Source organism: Perissodus microlepis, chromosome 3 (genome assembly GCF_051167445.1).
Source record: "Perissodus microlepis isolate ML-2025 ecotype Zambia chromosome 3, ASM5116744v1, whole genome shotgun sequence".
Lineage (NCBI taxonomy): Eukaryota > Metazoa > Chordata > Actinopteri > Cichliformes > Cichlidae > Perissodus > Perissodus microlepis.
In genome coordinates, this window is record NC_140463.1 from 30574491 (window position 1) to 30587454 (window position 12964).

Consider the following 12964-nt stretch of genomic DNA (forward strand, 5'->3'; position numbering starts at 1 on the left):
ACATCCACGGAAACCTTTAGATGAACCATTTAACTTCATATGCATGTCTTTGTACTAGTGAAGGAAGCTGGGGGACCTAAAGCATACTTGCAAGCTCATTACTAAAAGGCCCCAACAAGGTTTTATACCAGGATCCTTTCACAGCCCACCATGTGGTGTTGTGCGTGCTCGTTTAAGGTCACATTTTCATCTGTAAGGGGGGAACATCAGTCCTGAAAGTATGTTTTAATTAGTTATACTTCATGTGTGCTTTCCCCTAATTTCAAATACAATTGTTGAGAAACAGTTGAAATTTAAAAAAAATTACTTTTTATGCATGTACACTTTACTGTCCAATTTATTTGAATGTATTTTAATTCAGATGTGTTAAATTGATCCAGCCATCCATTCGCTTCCGCTTATCCTTTTCAGGGTCGTTGGAGCCTATCCCAGCTGTCATAGGACGAGAGGCGGGGTACACCCTGGACAGGTCGCCAGTCTGTCACAGGGCCAACACACAGGGACAGACAACCATTCGCACTCACATTCACACCTAGTGGCAATTTGGATTATCCAATTAACCTATCCCTACAAGCTGCATGTCTTTGGACGGTGGGAGGAAGCCGGAGTACCCGGAGGGAACCCACGCAAACACGGGGAGAACATGCAAACTCCACACAGAAAGACCCCAGCCTGATGGTGGAATTGAACTCAGGACCTTCTTGCTGTGTGGCAACGGTGCTAACCACCGTGCCGCCGTTAAATTAATTTAATTAATTTAGTAGTTTCTTTATTTAATTCGTTTATTTTTTGTATATATTTTATTGGACACATAGATTGTCTTATTGTCTTGCTGCTTGTCAATAATAATGGATTGCATTTATATAGTTTTTCGAGACCCTCAAAGCGCTTTACAGTTCCACTACTCATTCACACACTGGTGGAGGCAAGCTGCAGTTGTAGCCACAGCAGCCCTGGGGCAGACTGACAGAAGCAAGGCTGCCATATCGCCTTGCTTCTGGGCCATCGGCCCCTCTGGCCATCACCTGCAGGCGGTAGGTGAAGTGTCTTGCCCAAGGACACAACGACAGACAGAGCTGGGGATCAACCGGCAACCTTCCGGTTACAAGATGAGCTTCCCAACCCCATCAATCACTGTCTGAATGGAAAAAAAAAATCCATAATTTCAAAATTACATTATTATAAATGAGGAAAACGAGGCTTAATATATTATATATACTTTTTTCATGAAAGCTTTTTTATGCAACTGGGGAAAAAAAGCATAATCCACGAGTAGGAAGAATATAATTTGGATTCAAGTTATTTTGTCACTATTTATAGATAGTAATTCGACATTTTGAGATTTTTACTGATAGATGTGTAAAAACAAGAATGACGGGGCAAAGTGAATAACAGGACCTCGGTGTGTCTTTGGCGCCCCCTGGCGGTAGGCTCAAAATTGTGCAGGCAACATGGCGGCCCCCGTAAGGACGTTGTGCTGCTCAGGTGAGACAGAGGTTATCCTCGCATATTTCCCTGTGTGTGTGTAGTCGGTTTCATCGCTGAAGCTGAGTGTGGTAGCTGTAATAACCTGCTTTTACCAGGCTCGCTGCCTGTGCGAGTGACCGGCGTCAACGCGGTGATGTTGACGAGCAAAGCTAATGCTAATGCTAACAGTGCGTGTACCTGCTCGTAAACGCCACATATCTGATTAAACAGGCTCGTGTAGGTGACTGTTTGTGTGTGATGTTGTTTTCAGTGCTGAGGTACTCGAGCAGACAGTTCAGCACAACGTGTGGAGTCCAGGCTGGAGAGAAGTGGCGGAAAGAGTGAGTTCACTGTCATTTAAATAAAGATTTCAGCTGTTTGAATGTGGATTAATCGACTGGATGAAACCTTTAATTAAAACCTTTAGACACCCTCACAGCAGCCTCACAGGCAGGAGTGAATGGTCGTCAGCAGCAGCTTCATTATAACACATAAAGTTTGCACTCACAGCATCACAACAGCATGAAGTATACGAGGAGAAATGCAGATGTTTAATTTTTTTCTTTGTTTTTAAGAACCTGGGATGGAGTCAGGTTAAATGTGTAACAACTGAAAACCATTTAAAAACGAGACTGTGCAGGTTTATTGAAGCGTGTGTTATCTTGCAGACATGGACTTGCTAGAAGCGGCACAGAGTACGGGCCTCTGACAGATCTGCCTGATTGGTCGTTTGCAGGTATTTATATTTTTTTATAGAGAAAAATAAAAATCTGTAAAGCTGTATTGTTTGTGGACCATCTACAGGACATCATTTAAAATGTAAATAAAGGAAAACAGAAGAAATAGTCTACAGCAGTATCCTGGTGGATGAGATGTAAAAAAAAAAAAAAAAAAATCACCACTGTGATTTGCTGTTTTGAAGAGAGAAACTATCCACAATACCAGGTTGTAAACACAGGTGGACATTATAATGTGGGAGCGTGTGGGGACCGACGCACTGTTTGGAACCAGCCTCAGGTGGTGCACCATGTAAGATTAGAATAGAGTAGAATAGCTCTTTATCGTCGTGTGCATGTACAATGAAATTGTGTGAACAGAATTTTGCTTGAATTCTAAGCATAAAGACATCGTCCCTGGGTGGGCTCGAACCACCAACCTTGCGGTTAACAGCCGAACGCGCTAACCGATTGCGCCACAGAGACTGTGGGTCATGTGTAACTGACTGAGCTAGCCATGCTAATTTATACTGATCTGTGTGAGTTTCTTTGTGTTTCTTTCCTTCTTATCCTGATAAATTTTGAATGCATTTTGCCTGAAATTATTTGACAAAGCTGCACCAGCTGATTGCTTTTGTGCCAACTTTGTCTTCTTATATGCACAGATGGACGGCCGGCACCTCCAATGAAAGGCCAGCTGAGGAGGCGGCAAGAGAGAGAAGCTCTATCTGTGAGTGTCACATAAAAACCTCCTTATCGTCTTTAGCACTCCCACTCATCTGTTCATCTCTTTTTCTTCTCAGAGACGTATTGTGATGCTGAACTCGGAGGTGGACCGAGGGATGGAGGCGTGGAGGGAGAAACAGGAGGAGGCCAAAAGAATGGAGGAGCACAAAAAGTCTCTTTTGCTGAAACCCAAAGGGAAACTACTAATGAAGAAGAAATCTCAAAGTTAGAGACCGACTATCCTAACTCTGATATTCCATGCTGATATTCGGGATGATGGATGTATTTATGATGGGTTTTCGTCTGCTCTGTTATTTGTGTTTTTCTCTACTCATGCAATAAAATGTTTCTTCTTTATACTTTGTCATGCATTCGTGGTTCCTTGTGGTAAAATCTCAGCTCATGTGCATCTGCTTCCACTAGAATGCAGCATTTCTCCTCTGTGAGGACGCAAGCTGGCTCGAACGCCATTTTGTCTGAGGCTGGGCGCAGAGCAGTACTGCTGGGCTGGCAGTAGAAAGGGAGGAGCTGGCACACATAAAGCAGCAGTGATACAGGACCAGAGCGAGGGGTTCACACTGTGGCACGCTGCAGTTACCGTGTTATTAGCTGACAAACCCCTCAGTCCTGAGTGGCTCTGGGAGACCTGCCCCAAACTAAAACACTGATTTGTGTGAGATAAGGTTTAAGGAAAATCCAAGCTATAAAAGCACAAGGTCTGATGATAACAGTAAGCTTTATGGTCAAAAGATCACATTCTTTATTTTTCCTGGGGAATGCACTAAGGAAAAGGAAAATCTGGGGTTTTCATCGGCCCTTCCTGCAAGCCTGGTGCCTGGAAAGACGATTATCCGGCTGCAGGCGAGTTTCTGGCAAGAAGTTTGGAAAGTGATCTTTTTGGTGTTGACTCAAAGTTTTTTAGGTGGATAATGAAGATGCAGAAACACTTAAAAAAGCCAATAAGATGACGGTTGAGTTTCAGCACTGGTAGATTTGCACCGACCTTAATCTGTTTTAACGTGTGAGACGGCACAAAATCCAACCCTGGCTGTTAAAAGGAGCAGCTGTGCCTTTGTTTAGTCAGCATTAATTCGCTGCGACTTTGACTTGTAAACTCAGTATTTACGAAATGAGGTAAGCCCCCCCCCGTGCCTGTCTTCTCACCCTCCTTTCTTCCCCCTTCCTCACATTTTGCCTCCGTCTCTCTCTTTGCCCGGGTCTTGTGCAGACTTCAGCACAGTCCCATGTAATTAGGGCTGCTAGCCGCTGAGTTGCAGATTCTTTTCCGTGGAAGATGGGAAGTTTTTCTCTGAACCTCCCCCCACCTCCTCTGTGTCTTAACGTTTTCATACAGCTGACCAAAGGAGCTGACTCTTTGTAGTGTCACAGTGTGGGAGGACGTGGTGCAGACCACAGAGGGACTTAACAGACAAAAAAAAAGAAGTGGTGTAAGAAATTTCAGCAAGGTGACTCTAAGTTCACACACACATCCTCACACCTGGATCATAAAAGACCGGCAGTGAGAAATGGAGCTCCTCATTCTTTCACTTGACTCACTGTCTTTTCACATGGATGTCTTTTCTCCTCAACAGCCTCTCCCTCTCGACTCCTCCCAGCCTCCCCCTCCCCTCTTCCTCTCCTCCCTGTGTTGTTTTGGTTTTGTGGAAATGAGAACCAGATGTTGCTTATTGTGCAGAAGTCAGCGATGGATGGATGGAGGGAGGGAGAGAGGCAAGAGGAGGTTTGGAGGGGGGGTGTTAGGTGAGGTTACAGGGGCTACAGGATAAAGGAAAAGGTGGGCGCTTGAAGGATGAGACAGATGTGGTTATATTTGAGGATTAGCTGACAGACCTCTGTAGCTTCAGCCGGAGACCAGACATGAGGAGGGCAGATACTTCCTGGAGGGGCAAAAGGTTGGGGGGAGGGGGGTTAGTTTGTGGAGGGTCTGATTCAGCAACTTTGTCCCAGAGACCGCTTCCTGACCTGGGTGATGTGGGGGTGTGGGGCAGTTTTAGTAGCATGTTTGTCAAAATTACACAGTCTGAGTATCCTGAATGTACACGACAGAGAGCTGGCCCCGCAGGCTGCAATTATCCTTGTTTGCTGCTAGTTGGACAGTTAACCACGCGGCTTCCGTGGTATAACTTGTTTGCCCTTCATGCTACAGAAGCATCGGCATAAATCATCTCCAGCGCTTTATGGGAATTGTTGGTGACAAAGCTGAGGTTGGGCTGAAGCTGGAGGAGTGAAACATTAAATCAGGACATGTACTTAAATAAAATGACAGCATGTCAGTGTAAAAACAAAACTCATTTGGAATCAAAGAGGGAAAGAAATAGTAAAATTATCAACAGAATACTCGCTTGTTCTTGCCAAAGTGACTACATTCATTCTGTTTTTGAGTTGTGGCTTTGTAGAAATACAGCCAGGTTTACTAAGAGAAAAGGATGCAGTGCTTTCTAATCGAGCACAAGTGAAATAAGGTGTGAAAAACATTTTTCAAACCTTTAATCCAAATAATAGATCCCGATTCTATAATTAATTATTAAAATGTTCCTGATATAAGTGATTAAAAAAATTCAGACACCTATATAGAAAAAATGGTCCCTTTGACCACCTGCTGAAGATCAAACTGAACATCGAAATGAGGAAGAAAATTGATTTGTGACTTTGAAAGTGTATGATTGTCGGTTCACACACAACCATCTCTTTACAGAGAATAGTCTGAAAGAGACAAAACATCCAGTGAGCCGCAGGTGAAAGTGGTCAACGCCGAAGACGAATGACCAGCGTGCTTTGAGCTTACGGGAAGGAAAAGTTACTCAAATAAACACTTGTTACAAATCAAGGTATGCAGAAGAGCATCTCTGAATGCACAGCATGTTCAACCTTGAAGAAGCAGGGCTACAGCAGCAGAAACACACTGTTTCAGCCAAGAACAGGAAACGGAGGCTACAGTTTAAAACTGAACAACAGACAAACAGACAAATGGAAAGAAAAGCTCCATCCTGCCTTATATCAACAGTTCAGACTGCTGGTGTTGTAGGGTTGGAGATATTTTCTTGGCACACTTTGGGCCTCCCAGTACCAACTGACCATTGTTTAGACACCACCGCCTGCCTGAGTATTGTTGCTGACCATGTCCATCCCTTTATGACCACAATGGACCCATTTTCTGATGGATGCTTCAAACAGGAAATTAAAGGTTACCATTTGTTCTTTTGATCTACCCCCCCCCCCCCCAACACAATTGACTTTTTTATAACCCATAACCAGTCAAACATCTCTTGACTTTAATGGGGTTTAAATAGTTGGCTATTCAACCTTTTAAGACAATTCTTTGAAGATCATTACTTGCTCAGCACACGCCAGTAACGTCCTAGATTTTCTATGTAATAACATGGTTTTATTTTTTAACCGTGCCAACAAGTATATATAAAAAAATGAACAATCCATTTAAAGGAAGTTTGTTCCAATGCTACAGTATTGTTTGACCTGTTTGTGGTGTTGACCGCTATGATGCATGTTGACTTAAAACGGCGCAGTGCTGTCGTACACAGTTATAGGTGCAAAAATGCAAACAAAGAGTCATTTTAGCCTTCAGCTGGCTGGTTGCTAGGCAACACGCTAACATTGTTTTTTGTAATGTGTAATTTGGCTTTTGCAGACAAAACTGAGACTGTCATGAAGTTAAAATCACAGAATGCATAACACATAACAACTTTGACATAACACACCATGTCATAACCCTCAAACTGGTTTCTTGAACATGACAATGAGTTCACTGTATTCAAATGACCTGCACAGTCACCAGACCTCAGTCCAGTAGAGCACATTTGGGATATGGAGGAAAGCTTTGATTGCAAATTTTAAATTCCGATCAGTTTATCTGCTTTTCTTTGGCTGGGCACAGATATGGTTTGAGTGAGCGAGTTTCTGTCCACCACTGAAAACCAGCAGAAGGAGAAAAAGGAGAGACAAAGAAGTGGTACTGAAGTTTTAGAGTAGAAGTCATAATGTAGGTCACCCAAACAAAGTCCCAGGTTGAATTGCAAGCAGCTGTCCTGGCCACTTCCTGCCTGGCATGGAGAAGGAGTGCTGAGCCCGATGGTTGGTCTTGCCCCGCCCAGCCACACTGTATGAGCTCAGCATTAAAATGGCTGACAGACAGAGACAGAGAGAAAAGGGAGGAGAAAGAAGAATGGAAGCCAACATGTCTGCCAGAGGTTTCATGTGCATCCTTCTCTGTGACCGGACACAACTTTGAGCAGATGCTTGGCAGTCAATTCTGCAGCAGCTCCAAACAGACATCCAAACTGGTTCACAAAACAAAGGGAACGGAGTGAAAGAATGTGCTGCTTGTCACAGTTTGTTTCCTTTATTGCATTTTCAATCCCTGCAACTTATCAGCAACATCTTTCTCATACATTAAACACAACTGTGTCCTCTGAGTGTCTGCCCATCAAGATGGCATCACCTCAAAAACACAACTGATTCCCAGGCCAAAATGTAGAGCTGTCTGGGAGCACCACCACAGTTTGCCTAGAACTGCACAGGACATATGCAGTATCATTTAAAAGGAGCACAGGGAGAAGACACTGTTAATCTGACACTCTTTAAAGTAACTGAAGCCACATAACTACTTGCAGTATGCAGTGGTTCTTAACCTGGAGTTTTAGATCCCCACAATAATTCAAAGGAGCTCTGACGAGACTAACAGGAGGAAAAACCAGAAAAATGTCTGCTACACAAAATGTGGCCTTGTTTCACTGTTTTGAATTCTTATTTAATAGATTTAATTGTGAACTGCTGGTGAGATTTTCTGCTGTAGTGTTTGAAGTTTTGGATTTCTGCTTTTAATTTCGTGATTATTCTACAGTGAGTTCTTGTTTTATTACCCAGTCACTGTTTACTTTATGGCTGTTTTTGTGATGGGCTTTGCTCTATGTGTTTACTGATGTTTTGGTGTTAGGGTCAGTAGCCGTAGTCATCATTTCTGTCTCAGTCTGTCTATGGATCAACCCTTTGTTTTCTTTATCCTGTGTTATATCTGTGCCTCCTTTGGTTTTCCCCTGTCTTACTTTGAAGGGCTGTTTTCTTTGGTGTCCTGGGTCAGTTTTGCTTCCTGTCTGTCCATCCTGATTGCCTGATTTATGTTGCTGGTTGCTAACTGTGTTCACCTGTGTTCAATCTTCTGCGCAAATGGCTCTATCTTTCCATTCTCAGATTTTTCTTTCATTTGGTCGGTCCTTCCAGTTTAGTTAGTCTTTGTTCCTGCTTTGTCTCCATACCTTGGATTTTTTCCCCTCCCCTATGTTTTTGGACTTCATTTTGGCCTTTGGTTTCCTTTAAGGTTTGTTTTATCTCAGTAGACTTGGGTTTCAACCATTAAAGCTTACATTTGTTCTTGACCTTTGCCACTTGTGTCCTGTGTTTGGGCCCTTCTAATCTACTAATCATAATAAATTAAAGGTTAGCATTTGTTCTGACCATTGTTTAGACACCACCGCTTGCCTGAGTATTGTTGCTGACCATGTCCATCTCTTTATGACCACAATGGACCCATTTTCTGATGGATGCTTCGAACAGGAAATTAAAGGTTACCATTTGTTCTTCAGAACAAATAGTAACACAATTGACTTTTTTATAACCCATAACCAGTCAAACATCTCTTGACTTTAATGGGGTTTAAATAGTTGGCTATTCAACCTTTTAAGACAATTCTTTGAAGATCATTACTTGCTCAGCACACGCCAGTAACGTCCTAGATTTTCTATGTAATAACATGGTTTTATTTTTTAACCGTGCCAACAAGTATATATAAAAAAATGAACAATCCATTTAAAGGCAGTTTGTTCCCATGCTACAGTATTGCTTGACCTGTTTGTGGTGTTGACCGCTATGATGCATGTTGACTTAAATGCATGTTGACTTAAAACGACGCAGTGCTGTCGTACACTGTTATAGGTGCAAAAATGCAAACAAAGAGTCATTTTAGCCCTCAGCTGGGTGGTTGCTAGGCAACACGCTAACATTGTTTTTTGTAATGTGTAATTTGGCTTTTGCAGACAAAACTGAGACTGTCATGAAGTTAAAATCACAGAATGCATTCGTGAGACGTTGTAGTTGCATGAAAGCAAAAAGAAAAAACTGGTAGGTAGTTGCTAAACAACATGATGAACTCATAATGTCTGATATAGATAAGGACCTTGAGGGGCCTAGGAGGTACCTGTGTGCCACCTTTAGCAGCTCAACTCTTAATCATGTAGGAGGAGTTTGCGGACAAAGAAACAAACAGACAGACAGAGCTTTTGTGTTTTATAGCACGATAAATGAAAAATCTAAATGCAGCTGCTTTCCCGAAGTTAACTTGCTTCTGTTATTGCATCTGTATAAGACACAATAGAAACTTTAGGATAAGTGCACGGGTAACTGAAGCCTAATGTTTTGTCTGCTGGAACAGGAAGCATTCCCACACAGTATCTACAAATCCTTCACTGTTCGAACAGAGCAGCAGCTGGATAAGTCGACAGAGTGCGGGAGAGAAGTCCACTGAGACAAATGGAAACAGCAGGTGACAGAGAGTTTAGCCAGAGGAGGAGGAAAAAGGTCGAGCAGATGTGCAGAGAAAAAAAGTGGAAACCGAGGGGTTAGTCAGGTTACTTCTGTCAGGTTTACTCCTGAAAGTGAAGCAGAGGGTCTCATTCACTAACACACAACCTTTGCAAGACAACAGGTTAGTTAATGAATTTGAGAAGAGTAGAAACAGAGAACCAGTGTGTGAAAAACCTCATGATTCAGTTGCTTGTAGATCCACCAATAACAGCGATGACTTAAATACGTTTTTTGTGTCTCTCACATCACAGTGGAAGAATTTTGATCCAGTTACAGTTTACAGTGTTGCTTCTGTTCATTGAAATTTGCAGTCATTTATGCAGAGCTGGCTTAAACTCCCACCTCAGGATTTCAATCAAGCTGCGGTTTGAACTTTAATCGGGCCATCGCGACACTTTCATTCTTTCTTTTTTCAGCCATTCTCTTGTTAATATGACGCTGTGCTTGGGATCCCTGTGATCACTGACCCAGTTTGGGCAAATATGGCCTCATGTTCGACTCTTTGCAAACAGAGAAGTTTGTGGTTGACTCAGTGACTGCAAGGTGGCCAGGTCCCACGGCTCCATCATGCCTCTACCACTGTGCTGACAGTTGGTATGAGGTGTTTGTGCTGATATAGCATTTTAAAGAGGGTATACTTTCCTTTTACCGCGACTGTAGGTACCACATTTATGCAGAAATGTACTTCAGGGTGGGCCACTACTCTGTAACGTCCCTGCTGAATGTGCATTGCTCTCTATCAAACTTTACTCCCACCTCTCTCATTTTGCTCTTTTTGTTTAGAGTTTTGTTTACAGAACATTTAACAGATTAAAGACCCAAATTTCCCCTCCTGATATGCTGGCGTGCAAAACTGAGGTTTATAATCACGAGTTTGCATGAAACCTGAGCCCAGAGTGTTGCTGCATAAATGCTGGATGTATAAATAAACAATTTTTTCCCTAACAAGTTTACAACATGCAGTGATTTGTCAGTGTTGTGATGACAACTTCTTTCTCCAGCAAACAATGACCCCAAAAGAGAAGAAATGCAGCTTTAAGAAACCAACGATAGCTCGACTTAACAAGGAAGTGGTGCATTACATGGACTATATTGCTCTTTTTACTGTCTTTTGTTTTCCTTAAAAACAACATTAAGCTAGTTATCAGATTACAACCTAAAATAGATAAGGCCTCAACAAAATCTGCATTCATAAAGAACAAAATGCACAAACAGGGCCGCAGATAGAAGTGCTGAAAACTAAAAGTAAAACAGGCGAGGTCAGAGTCGCTTAAATATTCTCCTTAAGTCGGGCTCCTCATACCAACCTGCTTTTCCTGAAATTTATTTTATGTTGCTTTGAGTTTGTGGTTAATCCATCATTATTGTTATTTACCATTTTCTGTTGTGTGGATGTGAAGAGTTAAACCAGAGAGGAAAAAAAGGGTAAGGGGGGAGGAAGAAAGAGCAAAAACAGACCAGAGATACTTGTGGTAAGAAGAGGAGGGGTGGTTCGAGTCTGCAGCCTCATAAAAAGAACAATTTTGCAGCGGGTGAGGAAATAAGAGGAATTAAGGGACGGGGAGGAGGCTGCTTGCAAAAAAAATGTTTTTGGAGAGGAACTTGCAAAGGGAATCATATCCCCAAACCTATGAGATAATTTCTGGCCATCCCTTCCCTCTTCTCAGCTGACTTACTCGCTTCTTTTTCTTGTTTTTCTTTCTGTAAAACTGTTTTTATTTGTGTATTTAATGGCATGTTTTAAGAGAAAACGTTACCTTTAAATGCGAACACACACACACACACACACACACACACACACACACACACACACACACACACACACACACACACACACACACACAAAGAGGTGCAGCATCCACACACACGCATGTGCAGGCTGCAGCCGATGTTTCAAGAATACCAGATGCTCGGCTGGAAAGCGTTTCTCTGAAAAATGTGACCGTTCCATCATTTTTTCCAGCTCGTTCCTCGACACATGACTGCCGGCTCCGGGTCCAAATCAACCAGCGGTGTAACTGTATCCAGACGGCTCCTCTGCAGCCCTCCAGCAGCTGCACCAGGCTCTCCTGCAGCAGGCTCAAACCTGGTGAAAGCCCTTTATCAATTCAAACGTGACACATGACCTTTCACACATATCTCTCTCTGTCTTTTCTCTTTTTTCCCCATCTTTGTTTTCGTGCCGCTCTGCTTATTAACCCTTTCTCCTCTGAAGGCCCAGCACCGCGCTGTGTTTTCTCTGCTTCTGAAGGTTGCAGAGAACACTTACTGTAGGTTGAGGTGTTTGTTGTGTTAGTCCACAGCGTTTGTTCTCTCAGGGCTAGAGCTTATATGGATACTTACAACAGATTTTAGATGGTTGTGCACAACGGAAATCAGACAGCTTTTTTCACTTTCTCTAAGGCTGTGCATGAAAACACAGAAACACTGCAGTAAGAGCGTAATCACCTCAGTTCAGTTCTGATGACTGTTTTTGTCCCACACAAGAGCATATAATGAAATGAAATGGAAAAAAACAGGAGGAGAAAACCACAGATGTTGATCTGGAGACAGCAGAAGTTGAAACTGAAGGCAGCAGGAATGATGTAACCCTCCCAAACAACCAGTTTTGTCTATAAGAAAGACAAATTTAGTAGGAGACATGGCAGTGAAATAATATGGCATCAGCTGGCACACATTTTGATTGCTGTTGTCAAACCTTGTTTACTGACGTACCTCTAAAGCCGGGCCAGTTGGACAGGCTGTCAAACTCACTTTGCAAAGGGCCCAAATAGAGTTCAGCTCGATCTTAACTATTGTCTTATAACCTATAAAAACAAAAACAGAGTGGTCCCCTTTCATTCAGTGTAAAATGTAACTATGAATTTAATCAATGCCATGTTTTTAGAAAAAGAATCGCAATATCAGTAATATGTTACTGATACCCTTTTTTGTGAAACCAACCAATAGTAAAATAAATAAATAAATGTTATTCAATACAAAACAATAAAAACACAAGGTTCCATTTTCTGTCATTTAAGAGTTTATTTAGTTTACTTTGGTATATTATGGCAGATCATGCGTCTCGTTGTCAATTAAATATTCAGTATTTTCACGTTTTCCAAAGCCTTCCCGTGGGCTTGATTATACTGTGGGTGAAGCATTTTCTAGCACTGTGATCATATGTTTGACACACCTGACTTCACCAAGCCCACCTGGTGATGCTCAGATGTGGACTTACCATCAGTGATCACATTCAGCTACCACTAAATAAAGCAGATCTCATTCATCTGGTGTGACAAGCCAACAATGTCTCTTGTTTAACTGCACTGTAGGCCTGAAATTTCAACCTCTGACGCTGATCATTTACATCTTTTCATTCAGAATTTTCACCAGATACTTAAACTGTAAACTAGCCTCTGCTGAGCTTATTAGTTTAACCCTACTGTTTGCTAACAATT

General features: G+C 42.3%; 1 protein-coding gene and 1 non-coding gene across 2 annotated transcripts; one reads left to right on the forward strand and one right to left on the reverse strand.

Annotated features, from left to right (window-relative positions):
* Positions 1-1400: 1400 nt before the first annotated feature.
* mrpl52 (mitochondrial ribosomal protein L52) lies at positions 1401-3266 on the forward strand. Its single transcript, XM_084924001.1, has 5 exons — positions 1401-1485; positions 1739-1808; positions 2136-2203; positions 2849-2913; positions 2987-3266. The coding sequence occupies exons 1-5, from the start codon at positions 1452-1454 to the stop codon at positions 3137-3139; spliced, it is 390 nt and encodes a 129-aa protein (XP_084780127.1). The 5' UTR covers positions 1401-1451; the 3' UTR covers positions 3140-3266.
* Positions 2596-2669, reverse strand: trnan-guu (transfer RNA asparagine (anticodon GUU)). Its single transcript has one exon. It is a non-coding gene; the product is annotated as a tRNA-Asn (tRNA).
* Positions 3267-12964: the final 9698 nt, after the last annotated feature.

Excerpts from the sequence above, each read along its gene's own strand:
- mrpl52 (XM_084924001.1), top strand. The coding sequence starts at position 1,452 with ATGGCGGCCCCCGTAAGGACGTTGTGCTGCTCAG. Across the intron at positions 1,486-1,738 it reads AAGGACGTTGTGCTGCTCAG|TGCTGAGGTACTCGAGCAGA; the intron begins GTGAGACAGAGG and ends TGTTGTTTTCAG. Across the intron at positions 1,809-2,135 it reads GGAGAGAAGTGGCGGAAAGA|ACATGGACTTGCTAGAAGCG; the intron begins GTGAGTTCACTG and ends GTTATCTTGCAG.